Source organism: Limanda limanda, chromosome 20 (genome assembly GCF_963576545.1).
Source record: "Limanda limanda chromosome 20, fLimLim1.1, whole genome shotgun sequence".
Taxonomy (NCBI): Eukaryota; Metazoa; Chordata; class Actinopteri; order Pleuronectiformes; family Pleuronectidae; genus Limanda; species Limanda limanda.
In genome coordinates this window covers 9,007,383-9,026,412 of record NC_083655.1, presented here as the reverse complement: position 1 = coordinate 9,026,412, position 19,030 = coordinate 9,007,383, and the positions used below count along the sequence as shown (strand labels likewise).

The window sequence follows — 19,030 nt, the reverse complement described above, 5'->3', positions numbered from 1 at the left end:
TAGTTTAATTGGCAAAAACTGTAAAATCTTCTGAAACTTGACATACAGACAGAAAAGACTCAACAAATGTCGTTGAATGATTTATATTTATGATAAATAAACAAAGAGACAGTAAAACATGTGATTTCAAAAACAAAAATCCATTCAAACTTTCATAAATAAGTGTTTTTCTACTTATTCTTCTCTGAAAATTCTCTGATTTCCTTTCAGGTGCAAATCTACTAATACTGAATCAACACGGATTCACAGAAACTGGAGTACAACACCCAGGTGAATACACTGCAAATTAGGCAGAAAATCTGAACAAGACTTTCCCTTTGGTAAAGTGTGTGTGTGTGCGGGTGTGTCAACATCCTTGTCAATAGTGTTTGGTTTGTGCAATAAGTGAAATCTCCCTGAGAACATGTGTCACAAAGGTGGAGGAGGAGGAGGAGGACACTGTGTAAACGCAGCAGGGTTCATATCTGCACTTCTCAGGCTCGGAGGGTTTTATTTCGCTCTTCCTTCTTCTCTCCTCTTGGGGAAATGTTTATTTCATTCCTCTCCAAACAGGTCACGGAATGAGGCCCGGACTCGTGCATCCTCCCACAGTCTCACCCATCCTCCTCCATAAAGTGCAGAAAAAACGTGACCACACAAAAAGAGGAAAGTTGTTTTTCAAGAGATCTGTCCCCGCTGAATCTGCAGGTACTTCTGGTTCAGTGGCTGGTTTGGAAGTTTGACTCGATTTGAGCCGACTCGTTCAAGCCCGGGCTGCGGCGTCTGAGTCCAGGTCACCTGGGAAACAACCAGAGAATCCAAATTAACATCTTTGTGCCTTTTTGTCTATATTTGTAGTATTAAACATGGCAGAATACCAGCACATGAACTGAAAAGCAAAAGGTCGTACCTGAGTTTTAAGGACACGCAGCTCAGAGCGAACGTTTCTAAACCGATTCTCCAGCTCCAGATATTTTCCTTTCAGATTCTCTCTGTCTTTGCGCTCCGTCAGAAAGTCTTCTCTGTAAACCTCCGCCTGAAAACAGAAGACAAGAAAACGTGAGATAGGAACAGTGTGGAAGAGTGTTTGGGAAAATGCCCTCATTGGCTGTTGGATGAGAAGATCGATTCCCCATTAAATAGCAGCTTCAAAACTATTTGTAAGTGTACAGTATGTAACTTCCGCCACCAGGGGTCACTCAATCGAGACAACAACCAAAGACCTATAGTTTGACAAAGTATTAAAGCAGCAAGGGATCATGGGAGATGTTGTCTTTACCACCACTGAAAATATACTTGATGCAAAATCATGCTTATGGATTTATTTTTTTAAATCGATCTTCTCATCCTTCTCCAACATGTTAAATTATTCCTTAAAGAAAACGTGAGCAGGAGAAAGTCTCACCTGATGTTTCCAGACGTCCTGGAGTGTTTCACTTTCTCCTTCCACAGGTGGAGACATCAAAAAAGCCTGCTCTAGTGCCTGGACAACAACATTACAATACATCATAAATAAACACACGAGTAATTGACGTTAAACCAAACGTTTAAATCAGATACATTAAAGCAGCCACTACTGTTACTGAAGAGTTCCTCACCTTGTTCAGTCGCTTGATCTCCTCGCTCTGGTGCTGCCCCCTCCTGGTCAGCGTGCAGTTCTGCCCTCGCAGCTCCTGCGCCTCCTTTTCCACTTTCAGCAGCTCAGAGTTGACGTCAGCTTCGTCGCACGTCTATGAGACATTTTCCATGAGTTTCAAATTCACACCTTTACAGGTTTAGCCTCATTGAAATCCTTGAAACGTGTTTGTTGTATTTACCTGTTTGTCGTCTTTGTTATCGGGCGTCTTGAGTTTTTGTTTTTTACATAAAGTGACGTGTTTCTCTCCTTCTTCACACAGGCCTTCTTCAACGGGACTGGGGTTTTGTTGCAGTGATGCTTTTAAAAGTCGGACCTGAGTGTCGGGTAAAGAAAAACATGTGATTTTAAAACAAGAAGCAGGAAAACAATTAAACAACACAAACGACTAGAATGAAGAAGCGACAAGGCCCCTAGATCAGCACTAAATTACAAACACTCTTAAAGATCAGTCCCTATATATGCCATGATTCAAGATCCATAAATACTTTTTTGAGAAATCAAAAGAAAATCTAATTTAAAACATGCAGTGAGTCCCTGAAAATACTCCTTTCCTTCCTCCATATTTAATCTCAGAATCAGGACCCGAGAAAGAGCATTGCTTAACTTTGCTGAGGCACTAGATCCTAACAACAAGAAAATGAGGCCTGTGCCAGTTCAGCCAGTTAAAGGTATCAAATCCAATGCTTCTTAAAACCAATATAACTTTTAAGAACATCTCTAAAACCCCAACACACTGACAACACAACAAAACCCTTTTTCTCACCTTCTCTTTGTAGAACCGTACCATGGTCTGATATTCTTTTGCCCATTTGTCGTTAATAGAAATAAGCTGAGAAAAAAAAACAGAACATCGGTCTCATTAGTAATCAGAGTACGTGGTTTGTTCTGAGTTGATGATAAATCTGAGCTTGTAAAATGTTCTCACCTCTTTCCTCTGCTCCACCAGAATCAGCATCTGAGCTTCCAGTCGGTGGTCGCCGCCGGCAACGCACACGTTCGACTGAGGGAAAAAAGGAGGAACTGTTTAGATGTGACACGCACTGAGCCGATCCGCAGCCAATTATGCAACATGACTGATATCCACGACTTCCTTTTACACATTTTGGGAAGTTTTGCTCTGGATAGTTTCCAGTAACGCAGAGAACATTTCCTTGAGGTCAGGGAATCGTCCCAGAATAAAACAAAGTTCTCTCAGACGTATCTTCCACTGTTGCGTGTCTGTGAGTTTTTTACCTGTTTGTCCTCGTGCAGCCTCTCAGGACGAAGCTCCACCACAGGAAGCTTCTCACCAACACGCCGGTCATAGCTGGAAACAGAAGGGTGGCGTTTAGTTTCACCAATAACACCGAGACAGGAAATCTTAACCAGGACATGTGACGTAGGAGATCTGCCTCACCTGTCGACGCTGGGCAGTGATGGATATAATCTGTGAGTCAGTCTGTCCGTGGACAGTTTGTCCATTGTTGTGTTTTCCTGCAGCGGCTGTGAAACCACAAGAGACACAGACTTGAGTCACTTAAAAGTCCAGAAACACAACGTCAGCTGAAAATCATTAATAACACAAAGACTCACACTGTCATTTCGTTGATGAGTCACTCAACGGGGGAATGTTCTTGAATATTTTAAACTGTTTGTCAAGTGACTGAAATAACCTTCCCGTTTCGTTTAATGTTTTTCAGATATTTAATCCAATACATTTTACTACATTACTATACACTCCACTGTTTAGTATTTAAAAGTAGTTTGATTATTTCATAAATGGTGTATACTGCACTATAATGTAGTTGTGAGTTGATACATGTGTTTATAAATCTATGAGTAACAACTGTAACTCCTACATAAGTAGACACTTCTGTATAAATATACTGAAAATGAATGATAATTTATTAAAAAGTATAGAAAACACAGATATAATTTAATAAAAAAGTTAAATAGCTTCCTGTTATATTATAGTTATCAGCCTATACACCATGTATCATATATTTACATGTATATATGGCTTATAAATGCTATATAAGTAAACAAAATATATCAATAAAAAACACTTTTTTCATTGTTGCAGAAAATAATCATATTTCCTGTGACCACTGAGTCACACAGTAACTAAATACATTTACTCAGTTACAGCAGCCTACTTGAGTATTTCCATTTACTTTATTTCTTTATACTTCTACTCCACTACATTCTGAATTAAAGGATTATTTATGGTGAAGCACTGGTACTTTAACTGAAGTAAACTATAAATATTATCATTCTAAATAAAAAGCTTTGTTTAAATACTCAATAATTAAACACAGACACGTTCTATTAATAACAAACGTGTTCAGATACACGTGCAATGAAGGAATGAGACTCACCATGCTGTAAGTGGGAGGTGTGTTCTTTCCTGTGTGAAGCTGTGATGTGAACCAGTGACTCTCACCCTCACTTATACTGACGGAGGGGTGTGACGTGGTAAAACCAGACCAGTCCAATCAGCTGCTGGGATTCCCTCGCTGGGCAGGACCAGTACGAACACAGGAAAGTACAAACAGTTCATGAACACGCCGAGCGGTAATAAAGGATGTTTGTGGTCTGAATCATGACTCAGAAAAAAAATCTCTGTCTACACTGCAAGAAATGTCAAAAAGTAAACAGTAAAATTAACTATTTTATATATAGAGAAAAGAAAATACATGTAAATTTAAATATTACGAATATAAATAACCTTTATAGTCTTCAATTAGCACTCGTATATACTGGATGTAATAAAAAACTGAACTGTGAAAATAATTGTTAGATAAAATACAAAAACAATCTTAAAGTCATCAATTTGTGGGAGTATATATTTTAAATTGTATTATATCCCTATAATCCTACTGTATCTTTAATAGAAAATATTTTCATACGAAGTGAAATATTAAATTTGACCTATTGTATTCCTTATATTGTATTCTGTATCAACAAAACCTGGTTTGAGTCTTAGGTATAGTTGTGTGTTTTAAGCTCTGTTTTTCATTTTTTACAGTGCACTTTGACACAGTTTGTGAGCGTCTCTGTGTGTTGGTTTTTATGAGGCTGTGGGAAAATCACAGATCACGCAGACTTATCTTCTTTCGCAATCTAGTGTTTAATAAGTTGTTGAGTCAGAGGGTAAGTGTTTCAGGGAAGGGGGGGGAGAAGGGAAACCACGTCGCCGAGCCTCCTCCAGTAACTTGTGCGCAATCATTCATTCTCCTTCACAGAGAACCTGGGATATTTAAGCTAGTTTCCTATATTGGTACATGTAATAAAAGCTTTTATACTGTAATACTGATCTGACCTTTCACATTTGATCACTTTTTACCAGCTGTGTGTGGGGGTTTTCTTTTGAAGTAGCAACTTCCACTTCCATTATCATAAGTAGATGTTGGGAACATTTGCAGTCAATTATTTAAATAATATAATCAACCTATTAAAAGTTACAGAGACAAACAGCCATGGTCCTACACCCGGACAGGAAAACACACAGCGCGATGACTTGTTTGTTGCTTTGTGTCTCTCAGTGATTGTGCTGCTTTGTGTGTCTTTGTGGTTGTTGGGCGAGTCCTTGGCAACGCATTGTGAGTTTCTGTCTCCTCAACTAGTCCCAAGAGGAAATGTTGAGTAACTACATGCTGAGGTTTTAGGTCCAGGTGACCCCTGTGTTCATCCATTCATCCATTCATTCATTCATCCATTCATATAGCGCCTTTCTATTCACCCACTCAAAAGACTGAGATCTCTAATAACTCCTGCTTCCTCCCACAGTCCACTGACATGCAGCTCACTGGTTGCAAAACTTTTAGTTAGATTTAAGAACATTTGGGTTAAAACTTTTCCTCTTCCTGTCTGGTTTCGGTCACTTCAGCTGCAAGAGGCCAAGAACAAACTTTCCAGAGTTGTGTCCATGTCAAGACAAATAGTCGGTAAACCCCCAACGGCCCGTGAGCCGAATTCTTTCCTGAGAGACAGGGGAAGAAGGGAAGAGTATCCTGTCAGATAGCCCCCATTATATCCTCAGCCAATTTCAGCCTACAGGAGGCGCTACAGAGTCCTTCTGACAACTACATTTTCTTTATTAATTAGGATTCATATACAATACAACCCTGATTTACAAATTGTTGCCGTTTGTATGTTGTCGCTTGATTTTACGAATCCCAGTTCTCATGTTGTTGTTTGTTCATTGAAAAGTCAAAGACACTTTTCAACTTAGACGGACGATAAAGTTCTATTCTGTTCTATACTGTTGTATTTTTTACTCGTGTGTTTTAAAAACTGCTCTTGAGTTTTTCACGTTTTCCTCCACAGACCCTGAAACGACTTCTCGTCTCCACAGTGACTCAAACTGTGACGGCGTTTACCGACATCTCGTTGTTTCTCACATTAGCCCAAGTCGTGGTTTTACAGAAAGCCTTGTTCATGCAACACCTGTGGACCGAGAACCCCGAATGCGTCTTCCCAGCACCGACGCTGCCTGCTTTACGGTAACGTGTGACACATGCAGCAAGTCACCAGAAAGGAAAGAGAAGGTTCTGCTTTGCCTCGTCTCCGTTACTTCCTGCCTGTGTCACCACACACCCGCCTTCGGTTCACACACAAAACAGATACGTCTCTCTGTGGCCTTACACCTACAAAATAAAAAGCTTTCTCTTCTGCTCTGCGGTTTAGTGGTTTGAACCTTAGTTCATTCTTAGGCAGCAGGTCTGAGTTTCATGTGAACCAGAAAGACGAAACAAAAACTGCTCAGCAGAAATAAAACTTAGACGGTCGACTGAGTAATGTTTGCTGTGGGAAACATCTCAACCTCTCGATGAATAATTCAACAGTTTTTAGTTGTGTGGTCTGAGAGAAGAAGAAACACCTCTGTGGTTATTTTTCACGATTGTCTCCTTTTGTTTCTGCTAAAAGCTCAATTTACTCTCATTCACAATAGAAACTCTGTCATTTGGAGAGTCAAATAACACACAATCAGAGATCAGAGTTCTTTTTTCAACAAGATACTTTAATTAATCCGTTGGAAATTGGTGAAAATTACACAAAATTACCCATTTCACATTTAGAAAAGAAGAAAAATCTGAATTCTTTCTTGACTTATCCTCCCCCAAGTTTCTAGAAAAACGTCCTTTTGATTAATCTTGCTGACGAACCAACAAACCAAAAATAAACCGACTTCTGGGAACTTACAATTGTTGCTTTTTTAAATATGTTGTGCCAGAATTTGTCCATTTTCAATTCATGACTTTTGATAAAAGTTGTCACATAACTTCATCATCTGTTATCTTACTCATCAAAGATCATTTAAATCTCTCCATTATTATTGCACACAAATAAAGTAATTTCACATTTTATTCAACATTTTATTTAAAGATTTTTAAGACCATAGGAAGGGAAATAAACATTAAATAAAAGTAATGAAGACAAAAATCCTGAGTCAGAACCAGGAGCATTTTATTAAAAACACATAAAAACTAAAGTCTCAAGGTGAATCTGATCCTAAAGACTGATGTAAACGTGACAGGTGGAGCTGCACCAGACAAAGACTTTAATCTGGAAACAATATGACCCCAGCACAGCGATGAATCAGAAAGAACTGAACAGAAATGAAAAAACGTTAAAGATTTGTTATTGACTCGGACACTTTCAACATGGCAGACTCCAGAGCATGTCAATATGGCAGTTTTTTTATCTGCTGCCACTATTGTAAACGACCAATCAGAGCTGCTCGGAAACTTATCTAGTGTAAGAAACCAGTGTTGACTGATGGAAGGACATTTGGTGAAAGGTGTGATGGTCAGATGGCAGTGAGAGGTAGAATAAATGACGGCTTGTCAGGTGAGAGACTCTCGTTCTCTATCAGGCACGTTCACATTCAGGTTTCATGCAGTTGTTTCTTTTTTGTCACACTTTGACCAAAGTCAGAATAACACAGAAAAAAGTGTATTTAGTTTGTACCACAATGTCACACAACTTTGCATAGACAATCTTTCCCCTCGTGTGTGTGTGTTTGTATAAAATAACTCGGAAACATATTAACACTTTATCACCAAACGTGGAGTGAATATTATATTATATATTATAAATAACCTTTCTTGGCTGATTGGATAAAGGTCAAAGGTTAAAGGTCCTTTTTCCAAGATAGTGGTACAAATAAAAGATCTATGGTTTGTTTTGATGAGAAAATGATTCTCTATCGGGTAATCAGTGACGTCAGAAAATTATGTCATGCATAGTTAAAAAAAGCATTCAGATAAAAAAAATGTTATTACTGGATCTTGGTCTCTATAAAGTCAGAAAATGAGGTCATATAGTTTATTACTATGGTTAAGTTTTGAAACCACTAACATTAGAGATACAAAAAAAAACATTGTAACGCCATGATGACATTATTGTGAAATGTAGCAAGTTGTTCAAACTTGCTACAAAACTCCTTATCACACTCTGAATCTTTTCATTTCAAATTGTAAAAGTTGTTTTGTCATAGTTTAAAAAATCCATCAACAATACTTTATGTTAAACACATAATTTCCCATTATTTCAAACCAGCCCAATATATACTAAATACATTTATAAGGCACATTTTGATTCACGAAAAACAAACTGTAGATTTACAGCAGGTTTTTGTTTTCTTTGTTTTCTCTTGTCACATTTTCACCAGCAGGGGCCGCACGGTTTCTTTGGATCAGAGCTGCACTCATTGAACTTAGATCTTAAAACAAGAGGCAGAAGAACAAAAGTCAAGATACAGTCTGAGAAAAGAAAAGAAAACATGTGATCACCTTGTCTCCTGCACACAAGCACAACGTCCTCTGTCCTAAATCTGTTTCATTTATTAAATACACTGAAGTATTTGACCTGCTGGCTGATTCATCCCTTTTAAATTAGTCTTAACCTGATGTTTACGTTCAGTTTTATTGTTTTTCTTGTTGGATCATGTTTTAATTGGTTTAATGTGAAGCACTTTGTGTTGTTTTATTTTATTGCTATTACTTACTCAGTCATTTCTGTACAGCTGTATGCAATTCCCGCATCCAGCTCTTTCTGTAAATCCTGAAAAGATGGATTCATACAGTTCGACCTGAAGATAAATGAAACAGAAAACAGGGTCAGTTTTCACAGTATCAGTTCAAATCTGTCTGCATGTTTGTTAACTAATATAATTATCACATCAAGAATGAACAAAGAACTTGTCTAAGTCTTACTCAGCATTCTTCCGTGAGACCAGAACGATCTTCAGGCTTCTCACTCTAGGGGACTTGAACCTTTTGAGTTCGATGCTGCCAAAGACACTGACAGCAAAAATAAAAGTGCACAATTTAGAGGAGGAGAGACTTTAAGAATTCAAAACATTATACAGAATGTCTGATGTAGTTTGACTTGTGATCCAGCAGAGAGCGCTCACTATCCTCTTGACCTTCCAGGATTTTCATTTTGGGTTCTCAAACTTGATTTTTTGGAAAAGATCACAACACGGGAGGAGCAGAGTTTTACCTGTCGGGGTCAAACGGCTTCTTGATGTCTCCACTTAGCACCGCTGTGACGTCACCACAGGCAAAATCTGCGAACTACACACACGACCAACACGTTAAAATCACCGTCCTGTAGTCGGATGCCGCCGCCAATCGATATCAATCTACATGCATGTTTTTTCCAGACTCAAATGAAGTAACTGTGAAAACACAGCCTCCTTGGATTTGGATATTGGATTTAGCTGAAACACTGTTAATCCCTGTGACTGAAACACTTTTGGGTGAACTATCCCCTTTAGGATCTGTAGGACAAACCCCTCCTCGATGTTTAAAAAGCAGTGTAAGGTCAGATTATTCTCACGTCATCTGTTTGGCCGCTGTGCGACTGCTAATGTGAGTGTGTCAGGGCTCCTGTGACTGTGTGAGTTTCTGCTGCTCGCTCAGGAGAGAGCGAGCAGTGGCTCCATGGAGACCGACACAAAGCTCCATTGATGAGGGAACCGGCCGTTTCTTGTCTCCTCTCCATCATAACCACACGTGTAGTTAAGACTGTGGGTGAACTCCTGTCGGTAACTTACAGCAGTCGAGGCTCTTCTCCAGAATGAGCCGACCGGGTTGTTCTCGCAGACCCTCCAACTGGGGCAGCCGCTCGTGGACGTTTCTACAAAAACACAGACGTTCAAATGTGTTGCTGGTTACTGGTTCTCACACTGAAACAGAAAAAAAGTTAACGTAGGAAATTACCCCCCAAAAAATGTAATGCTTAAACCTTTGTGCATGTTGATGAATGAAACGTGTTTTGTACGTTTATTCTCAGAAACTTGAGATGCTTCGGGATTATTCTTTCTGTCTGGCTGAAAGTTTGAGTGATGGTTAATCTGAGCTCAACCCGCCCTTCCAAGATTGTGTCTGAGGAACCCAATCGAAAACAGCAACATTTCCCAACATCTCCTTATAAACGCTAGCAGCTACAGCAGCTTCAGGACCCGTCTTTGGACGACCCGTTTACTTCCTGGTTATCCTGTTGTACTGAAAGTGGCCGAAATTCCACTAGAGGGCAGTCATGAGTTAATCCTTGATGAATTGGAGTGAATGGAGTTAAGGTTCTCACCGCTGCTGCCCTCCTTCCCGCACCATATCAGACCGTCCAGGACAAATCCCAGCACCGTCTTCTCCAGGGTGAGGATACATTCGCGCTTCTTAATGAAATCCTGGACCAGGTCTTTTGTTTTGCTCCAAAACATCATCTAAACTCCCAAATGCCCCCCCCCCCCAAAAGAAGAATATTAACATCCAACGAAACAGATTATTCTTCATTATGAAAGAAGACGTCTGCTCAGACTGGGTAAGGAGAGAATCCATGTTTACATTGCTGCATTCCGGTTTGAAGGGGGCTGCAGCGATGACAGCGTCGTAGGCTTCCATGGGAACCTTACAGGGGTCCTTGCCCACGTAGGCTTGTTGGAATGCAGACCATAACTTTTGGCAGTCGTACCTGAGAATGAAATGACACCGCTTTGGCTCAGGGATGTGGGTCAAGAGTACGACCTCACCTTCTGTTTTAGTGCATCGTATGTGTAACTAGGACTCTGCATGTCCAGGGAACACTTGCAGAAGCAATCAATTATTGATAGAAGTAACCGCCAGGATGTAATAGACAAAGTTGAAGACTTAAGCTCAGCCTGGAACTCGATCATCCCCGACTCAGAGAGCTGCAGTGCAGAGATTTACATTGAGCTCTTATATTTATTTTTAAGGTACGTTAACATTTATATTTAGGTATTGATTGTCTTCCACTACTTCTATATAATATAATAATATAATATAAGTAGGACCTAGCTCATTAATTAAGTTGTTTACCTGGGCTCCTCATGAATTAAGTTCATTCTGAGACTTTACTTTTTTTTCCACATTATATTAAAAGTAAAAAATGAAACACTCACCCCTGGTAATCCTCACACCTGGTAATGAAAGTTCTTTTGAGTGGGAGTGTCATCTTCACAGCCACGGGGATGATGACGCTGAGCAGCAGGACGCCGACGCCGCCGAGAATCAGCCATGTTCTCCGGCTGCACATCGTGGGTTCCAGAAGCTGCGCAGATCCGCTGCAGGATCCGTTCCCGGACCCTTTGCAACGTTGGCGCAGCGCCACGCTTCTTCGGAGGGTGAGGAGGTGGAGGGTGTGTTGTGATGTCGTGGAAATTTATCATGAGATTTGAAATAATGAGAAGTTGCCTTAGAGTTTTAATTATTAGCTCTGCAGAGGGTTACACAGCCGGCAGCATGGCTCAGAGTGCAACCATGAGGTGTTAAAAAGGAAGGTTTTTTAAACAATGTGATAAACAGGAAACAGAAAGCAGACAGCACCGTTTGCGGTCTGGCATCACTGTTACAAAAAGAGCACACAGTTTCGCACATAACAGTCAACAGGATTTGGAAGACATTGACGTTGTATCAGCTAAGAGCAGAGAAAACAGTCAAACCAGTAGTAAGACGTTCTTCACAATAGTAAGGCATTGATCAGTGAAATTTTGCATTACACTCCTCCCTTTTTATCATATACAAATATGATCACTAACGAAAACATTGCCAACATTGTGTGTGCCGCAGATTACGCATGCATGCCTGACAGCATTTTTGAGTAAAGGTGGAGAAACCTTTCGTAAACCAATGTTCTGTGATCATAGGTTACATCCCCATTTTAGATGTATGATCTTTACAGTGAGCTAACTTAAGATAATGTGGGAAGAAATGTTTTTGGCAAACAGGGATTGTTGTCAGGACCATACCACACACCAGTTCGGAACATAGCACCAGAGGTCTTCTATAGCAAGATCTCAGGAGGAGCAACTATGGACTGTCCTGCAGAGAAAGAGGAGGACTTCTCAGAAGTAATCCATACTGTCTGTGTATGAAACACAGGAAGTGACACGTCAGATGTGAGTGTGACAGCCTGTGGTTTGAAAGAGAAAGTTTCTATTTTGTCAAAGGGTATCAAAATCATGAGCTACACCGAATGCTTATCTGAAGTCAGTGTAGACTGTGAGTGTTTTACCAGAAGCCAATTTGCATACTTCCGTGCTGTCTGGGCTGAGAGGTGATGAGGAAGAGAACTCGAGAGGAGAACATCGTTATCTGAACAAACAGAAAAAGAGTTAGCACCAGAGACAAGGTCATGTGAAGAGGACCCATCTACATACAGAGTAAAGTCAGAGTTAGAAAGAGGTTCTTCAGAAAGGTCAGGTTGTGGTGAACACTGGACTTGAAGTTCATTAACACAGTTGTGATCTTCCCCGTCATCCCCAAAAAACAACAAAAACATTGGATAAGTCTACAACCGAACAATATTTGACACATGAGTATGTTCATGCTGAGGCTTTATGTCCAGGTGACCCCTGTCTTGATCCATCCATTCATTCATTCATTCATTCATCCATCCATCTGTATAGCGCCTTTCTATCCGCCCACTGAAAAGACAGAAATCTCAAGGTACTCCTGCTTTCTCCCACAGTCCAAAGACATGCAGCTCACTTGTTGCAATACTTTTAGTTGGTTTTAAGAACATTTGGGTTTGAACTTTTCCTCTTCCTGCCCTGGTTTAGGTCACTTCAGACTTCGAAGTCGGCTCTTCTTCGTGTGTGGCACAAAGAGGAGCGATTTATATACATTGCCACGGCGGCTCTTCAGAGCCTTTTTCTGGCGGAAAAATCCGCCAGTCAGTGACGGGTTATACTAGTGGTCATAGTTTCGGATCTCTTCTGCCAAGTGCTCTTCTATTTGGTCCATATTCGTTCTTCTAAATCTTCCGTGGTTTCTGCCGGTATTATCGGGCATGAACCGGAAATGCGACTCAGGGAATGATGCAGTTAGCAGACCAATCACAGCCTTGCCGGCTCCGTGACGCTTGCGGAGCTTTGCCGTCTCGTTAGAAAAATGTGGCGACGCACGTAAGAAGGGATATGTAAGCACGTAAGGGGCCCGGGAGGGCTCTTACGCTTGCGGGCCCCTGAAAACGCAGAAGCACACTTACATCTGGCTCTGTAAGCCAGGGCAGGATCAGCTGCGGCTTTGCGCACGCCCAATTTATTTGCAGTATGAAGGTGGCTCTCTTCTCTGCTCTGACTGCAGCTGGGACTGCTTTGCAAGGCTACTGGGAGACTGAGGCTACTGGGAGACTGAGGCTACTGGGAGACTGAGGCTACTGGGAGACTGACCGCCTGTGAGTGCTCTGGGACGGCGGAGGGGCTCACGACAGCATCCGCTGCTCGTTGAGGACAGTAACTGCAGAATGATACGTGCTTTCACATCAGTCTCCAAAACACCAGAGAAAGTCGCTAGATTTGTCGCTAGTAGCTTTTGACAAAAAAAGTCGCCATGAGGATTGTGAAAGTCGCTAGAATTTGGCGACAAAGTCACCAAGTTGGCAACCCTGGCACCAACGCTGCCTGCTTCACGGTAACGTGTGACACATGCAGCAAGTCACCAGAAAGGAAAGAGAAAGTTCTGCTTTGCCTCGGCTTCGTGACTTCCTGCCTGTGTCACTACACACCCACCTTCGGTTCAGTTTGAACTGAGCTGTGGCCTTATCAATATAAGCTCTCACTTCTGGTCTGTGGTTTAGTGGTTTGGTGAGTTTACAGGAACCTGAACTCATTCTCAAGCAGCAGGTCTGAGTTTCATGTGAACCAGAAAGACGAAACAAAAACTGTTCAGCAGAGTACAACTTACACGGTCGACTAAGGAATGTTTGCTGTGGGAAACATCTCAACCTCTCAATGAATAATATATATAAATACAACAGTTTTAAGTTGTGTGGTCTGAGAGAAGAAGAAACACCTTTCTGGTCATTTTTCACAATTGTCTCCACTTGTTTCTGCTAAAAGTCCAATTTACTGTCATTCACAATAGAAACTCTGTCATTTGGACAGTCAAATAATACACAATCAGAGATCATATTTATTTTCATCTAGATACTTTAATTATTCCATTGGAAATTGGTGAAAATTACACAAAATTACCCATTTCACATTTAGATAGAAGAAAAATCTGAATTTTTACTTGACTCATCCTCCCCCAAGTTTCTAGAAAACGTGTTTTGGATTAATAACAGTAATAAAAAAACGTTAGCTGATCGGGGTAAATACAGTGCGAGCACAGGCTGTGCATCATCCCTCTGATGGGTTTTACTATAAAAAAGTTACAGGAAATGACGATAGCACCTGAGATTGTAAGTTAAAGATAAAGAGGACGGAGCAGCTTGTGGTTATCAATCACAAGAGAAGCATTATATAAAACATTAATTTACCATTCAGCAGTGGTACTTTACCCTCGATGACAAGTCGTTTAAACTGGCTATAAAAACTCCTCATCACACCTTGAATCTTTTCAGTATAAGTATATATCAGAATATATAATATAAAATATGTTTTGTCATAGTTTAAAAATCTATTGATGACATTTTATGTTAAACACACAATTTCACATACTAAATACATTTAAAAGGCACATTTTGACAAACTGTAGATTTACAGCAGGTTTTTGTTTTCTCTTGTCATTGGACATTTTCACCAGCAGGGGCCGCACGGTTTCTCTGGATCAGGGCTGCACTCATTGAATTTAGATCTAAAAACCAGAGGCAGAAGAACAAAAGTCAAGATACAGTGTGAGAAAAGAAAAGAAAACATGTGATCACCTTGTCTCCTGCACACAAGCTCAACGTCCTCTGTCCTAAATCTGTTTAATTTATTAAATATACTGAAGTATTTGACCTGCTGGCTGATTCATCCCTTGGAATTTAGTCTCAACCTGTTGTTTATGTTCAATTTTCTTGTTTTTCTTGTTTAATAATGTTTGAACTGCTTTAATGTGAAGCACTTTATGTTGTTTTCTATTATCACTGTTACTTACTCAGCCATTTCTTTGCAGTTGTATTTAATTCCCGCATCCAGCTCTCTCTGTAAATCCTTAAAGGATGCATTCGTGCAGTTCGACCTGAAGATAAATTAAACAGAAAACAGGGTCAGTTTTCACAGTACCAGTTCAAGTCCATCTCAATATTTGTTTTCTAACTAATATAATTATGACATCAAGAATGAACAAAGAACTTGACTTAGTCTTACACGGCGTTCTCCTGTGAGACAAGAACAATGTTCAGGCTTCTCACTTTGGTGGAGTTAAACATCTTGAGTTCGATGCTGCCAAAGATACTGACAGCAAAAACAAAAGAGCATAATTTAAAGGAGGAGAAACTTTTGAGAATTCAAAATATTACACAGAATGTCTGATTCTAAACCATGAATGAATTGCGCTTCAGGTTCATTTAAACTTGATTTTTTGGAAAAGATAGTTTGAGCTGCAAGAGTATTGAGATGTTGTTGCTGCCACTGTGCCAGACATGAATAAAATTGCTGCCATCTTAGATTTCAAAATGCTGCATGAACATTAAAGAAGAGGCGTGAAAACGGGAGGAGCAGAGTTTTACCTCTTGGGGCTGAACGGCGTCTCGATGGATCCGTTTAGCACCGCGCTGACGTCACCACAGGCAACATCTGCAAACTGCACACACGAACAACACGTTAAAATCACCGTCCTGTAGTCGGATGCCGCCGCCGACCGATATCAATCTACATGCATAACTGTGAAAACACAACCTCCTTGGATTTAGATATCAGATTTGGCTGAAAAACTGTTTACCCCTGAGACTGAAACCCCTCCATCATGGTGGTGAGTAGATAATGAGTGAATTTTCATTTTTGGGTGATCTATCCCTTTTAGGATCTGTAGGACAAACCCCCCCTCGATGTTTAAAAAGCAGTGTAAGGTCAGATTATTCTCACGTCATCTGTTCGGCCGCTGTGCGACTGCTAATGTGAGTCTGTCAGGGCTCCTGTGACTGTGTGGGTTTCTGCTGCTCGCTCAGGAGAGAGCTCCGCTATGTGGCTCCATGGAGACCGACACAAAGGCCCATTCAGAGGGAACCGGGCCGAGCGACCTTTTCTTGTCTCCTCTCCATCATAACCACACGGGAGAGATTCACCTCCTGTTGCACACGTGTAGTTAAGATTGGGGGTGAACACCTGTCAGTAACTTACAGCAGCCGAGGCTCTTTTCCAGAAGGAGCCGACCGGGTTGTTCTCGCATTCCCCCCAACCGGGGCAGCCGCTCGTGAAGGTTTCTGCAAAAACACAGATGTTCAAATCTTTATTGGTGTCGTTGTGGCTGGTTACTGGTTCTCACACTGAAACAGAAAAAAAGGTAGGTAATCACAAAAAAAAATGTAAACGCTAAAACCTTTGTGCATGAAAGGAGAGCTCAACCCGCCCTTCCAAAGATTGTGTCTGATGAACCCAATCTAATACAGCAACATTTCCCAAAACGTCCCAATAAACACTAGCAGCTACGTGCAGATCAGGACCCGTCTTTGGACGACCTGTTCACTTGTTTATTGTTGTACTGAAAGTGGCCGCAAATTCCACTAGAAGGCAGTCACGAGCTCGTCCTCAATGAATTGGAGTGAATGGAGTTAAACAGCCAAAAGAGTTATTTACACCTTCTACTGGACATAAGCCAAACTTCTATAACCGGCTCTGTAGGCGTGAATCTGACATAATGGAACTATAAGTTTTGTTTTTGCCCCTTATATTGAAAACACAAGGAAAATGGTGGTCTGACAGGATTTCTTTCTTTAAGTGTGTGTCGTACACTGCAATTATTACCATTGAGGTGCATTAAAGCTTCCTGTGAGATATATACTGAGCAATCAGACACATCAAAAACTTGACGTGACTTGCTTTAAAATTATGTGAAAGTAACTGTCGGCGTTGCAAATAACACCTCCGGCCTCAGAAAGACGTCAGTGTTAATCACCATGTTCTTATGTAGCACACACACACAAAGGAGGTGCAATGCTTTTTGCCTAAATGGTGAAAAATACCACATCTAGATTCATCAATTTTCTTTCTAAACACCTAAGTAAACACTTGGGAGTTTTTCAGAGGGTTCTCACCGCTGCTGCCCTCCTTCCCGCACCAAGTCAGACCGTCCAGGACAAATCCCAGAACCGTCTCCTCCAGGGTGAGGAAACATCCGCGCTTCTCAGTGAACTCCTGGACCAGGTCTTTTGTTTTGCTCCAGAACATCATCTAAACTCCCAAATCCCCCCCCCCCAGAAAAAGAATATTAACATCCAACTATTAAACAGATTGTGAAAGAAGACGTCTGGTCAGACTAGTTGAGGTGAGGATTGATGTTTACTCTGTTGCATGCTGGTTTGAAGGGGGCTGCGGCAATGAGAGGATCGTAGGATTCCATGGGAACCTTACAGGGGTCCTTGCCCACGTAGGCTTGTTGGAATGCAGACCATAACTTCTGGCAGTCGTACCTGAGAATGAAATGACAGCGCTTTGGCTCAGGGATGTGGATCAAGAGTACGACCTCACCTTCTGTTTTAGTGCATCGTATGTGTAACTAGGACTCTGCATGTCCAGGGAACACTCGCAGAAGCAATCAATTATTGATAGAAGTAACTGTCATATAATGTAATAGACAAAGCTGCAGTGTCAGCATGACACAAATAGAGAATCTGAAACTGTGCAGAGATTTACATTGAGTTCCTCTATTTATTTTTAAGGTACATTAACATTTATATCAAGGTATTGACTGTCTTCCACTGTAACGTGGACATACATGGACCATGAATCCTCTGATGCTGAGCCGTAAACAAACAACTCCACTCCTGCAGTGACAGTGGTCATAATTCAAAGGAATCTTTGTCTTGCAAAGGTTACGTCTCTCTCTCTCTCAGAATTGGGGCATTTCCTCAAACCGTGTAAACATTGAGGTACGGCGAAGGTTCATCCTTCGCCAAAGGAGACGATGTTGTCATAACTCCACTGTGCATTGTCCTATCACCACCAAACTTCTGTCTCATGATCAGAGTCAAAGCCTGAACAGCCCTATGTGTCAATATTTCCTCAGTCATTATTTATTTTTTTCAGGCAAAAAGCATGCAACGCTTCAAAATGCATGTGCTCGGGTCCGCCCAGTGCTTCTTTGCAGCCCTAGAAATTTTAGAAATTGTATTTTATAGTTGGTACCTTCCAGGGTTGAGCAATTCTGGTTTATTTTGAAATTGAATGTGTCTCAAACAACAAGTGCAGTGCTAAAACCTTGCAAGTGCGCATACCTAAAGGAAGATACACATCTGGTCTTACGGGTTTAAAATTCTTACCAAAATTTGCAGAAAGTTAGAAAGTGGTGAAAATGTACGTATTCTAGAGGAATACGTAAATAATATAATGATATTAATATGATTATTTATTATTATTATTTATAATAATATTAATAATAATAATTATTATTATTATTATTATTAATAATAATTATAATAATAATAATAATTATTATTATTATTAATAATAATATTATTAAGAAGAAGAAGAATAACACAATTATTATTATTATTACAAATAGGAACTAGATCTTTAATGAACGTGTTAACCTGCAGGAAAATAAAGTAGAAAATGAAACACTCACCCTTGGAACAGCTCACACCTGCTGATGAAAGTTGCTTCGAGTCGCTCTGGTTTGTGAGGAACTGTCACCATAACCACAGCCACGGTGACGCACAGCAGCAGGACGCCGGCCACGACGCCTAGAATCACGCATGTTCTCCGGCTGCGTCTCTTCTCGGGACGCGGGACGTCTCCGGGATCCAGAGACTCCAGAGACTCCATCGTGGGTTTCCAGAAGCTCAGATCTTACAGATCCGCTGCAGGTTTGTTGACAAGTGAACTTCGCTCGTGCTCGCTCGTCTATTTATGGATAGACCCCGTGCGCGTCCGTGCGCGGGCACGTGGCACAGCACAGCTCCAAGCGTCTTCGGAGGGAGAGGAGCTGGAGGGTGTGTTGGGATCTTTGGTTTGACTGTAACTGTGGTTTAACTCAG

At 40.9% G+C, this 19,030-nt stretch overlaps 3 protein-coding genes across 3 annotated transcripts; all 3 read right to left on the bottom strand.

Annotated features, from left to right (window-relative positions):
- Nucleotides 1-77: 77 nt before the first annotated feature.
- LOC133026942 (TNFAIP3-interacting protein 3-like) lies at nt 78-4,003 on the bottom strand. Its single transcript, XM_061093943.1, has 10 exons — nt 3,976-4,003; nt 3,015-3,100; nt 2,852-2,924; nt 2,544-2,618; nt 2,382-2,447; nt 1,797-1,931; nt 1,578-1,709; nt 1,385-1,462; nt 890-1,015; nt 78-777 (listed from the first exon to the last, which is right to left on the bottom strand). Exons 1-10 carry the CDS (start codon nt 3,976-3,978, stop codon nt 658-660), a joined length of 894 nt encoding a protein of 297 aa, XP_060949926.1. The 5' UTR covers nt 3,979-4,003; the 3' UTR covers nt 78-657.
- Nucleotides 4,004-8,266: 4,263 nt separating this feature from the next.
- On the bottom strand, nt 8,267-11,161 carry LOC133027265 (ADP-ribosyl cyclase/cyclic ADP-ribose hydrolase 1-like). The gene is made up of 8 exons (XM_061094296.1): nt 11,028-11,161; nt 10,453-10,579; nt 10,196-10,331; nt 9,663-9,745; nt 9,107-9,180; nt 8,818-8,904; nt 8,610-8,693; nt 8,267-8,324 (listed from the first exon to the last, which is right to left on the bottom strand). The coding sequence occupies exons 1-8, from the start codon at nt 11,159-11,161 to the stop codon at nt 8,267-8,269; spliced, it is 783 nt and encodes a 260-aa protein (XP_060950279.1).
- Nucleotides 11,162-14,058: 2,897 nt separating this feature from the next.
- On the bottom strand, nt 14,059-18,948 carry LOC133027139 (ADP-ribosyl cyclase/cyclic ADP-ribose hydrolase 1-like). Its single transcript, XM_061094165.1, has 8 exons — nt 18,619-18,948; nt 17,338-17,464; nt 17,090-17,225; nt 16,176-16,258; nt 15,566-15,639; nt 15,204-15,290; nt 14,992-15,075; nt 14,059-14,706 (listed from the first exon to the last, which is right to left on the bottom strand). The coding sequence occupies exons 1-8, from the start codon at nt 18,816-18,818 to the stop codon at nt 14,649-14,651; spliced, it is 849 nt and encodes a 282-aa protein (XP_060950148.1). The 5' UTR covers nt 18,819-18,948; the 3' UTR covers nt 14,059-14,648.
- Between the last annotated feature and the right edge of the window lie 82 nt (nt 18,949-19,030).

What these genes read in the sequence shown, in the direction of transcription:
- LOC133027139 (XM_061094165.1), bottom strand. Translation starts at nt 18,818, where the DNA reads ATGGAGTCTCTGGAGTCTCTGGATCCCGGAGACGTCCCGCGTCCCGAG. An exon ending in AGGTGTGAGCTGTTCCAAGG is followed by an intron (nt 17,465 to 18,618) that starts GTGAGTGTTTCA and finishes TTTCATTCTCAG; the next exon opens with GTACGACTGCCAGAAGTTAT. An exon ending in ACGCCGTTCAGCCCCAAGAG is followed by an intron (nt 15,291 to 15,565) that starts GTAAAACTCTGC and finishes TTTTGCTGTCAG; the next exon opens with TATCTTTGGCAGCATCGAAC.
- LOC133026942 (XM_061093943.1), bottom strand. An exon ending in AGATCAAGCGACTGAACAAG is followed by an intron (nt 1,463 to 1,577) that starts GTGAGGAACTCT and finishes GTTGTTGTCCAG; the next exon opens with GCACTAGAGCAGGCTTTTTT. An exon ending in TGCGTGTCCTTAAAACTCAG is followed by an intron (nt 778 to 889) that starts GTACGACCTTTT and finishes GTTGTTTCCCAG; the next exon opens with GTGACCTGGACTCAGACGCC.
- LOC133027265 (XM_061094296.1), bottom strand. Translation starts at nt 11,161, where the DNA reads ATGTGCAGCCGGAGAACATGGCTGATTCTCGGCGGCGTCGGCGTCCTG. An exon ending in AGGTGTGAGGATTACCAGGG is followed by an intron (nt 10,580 to 11,027) that starts GTGAGTGTTTCA and finishes TTTCATTCTCAG; the next exon opens with GTACGACTGCCAAAAGTTAT. An exon ending in CGGGAAGGAGGGCAGCAGCG is followed by an intron (nt 9,746 to 10,195) that starts GTGAGAACCTTA and finishes GTGTTTTTGTAG; the next exon opens with AAACGTCCACGAGCGGCTGC.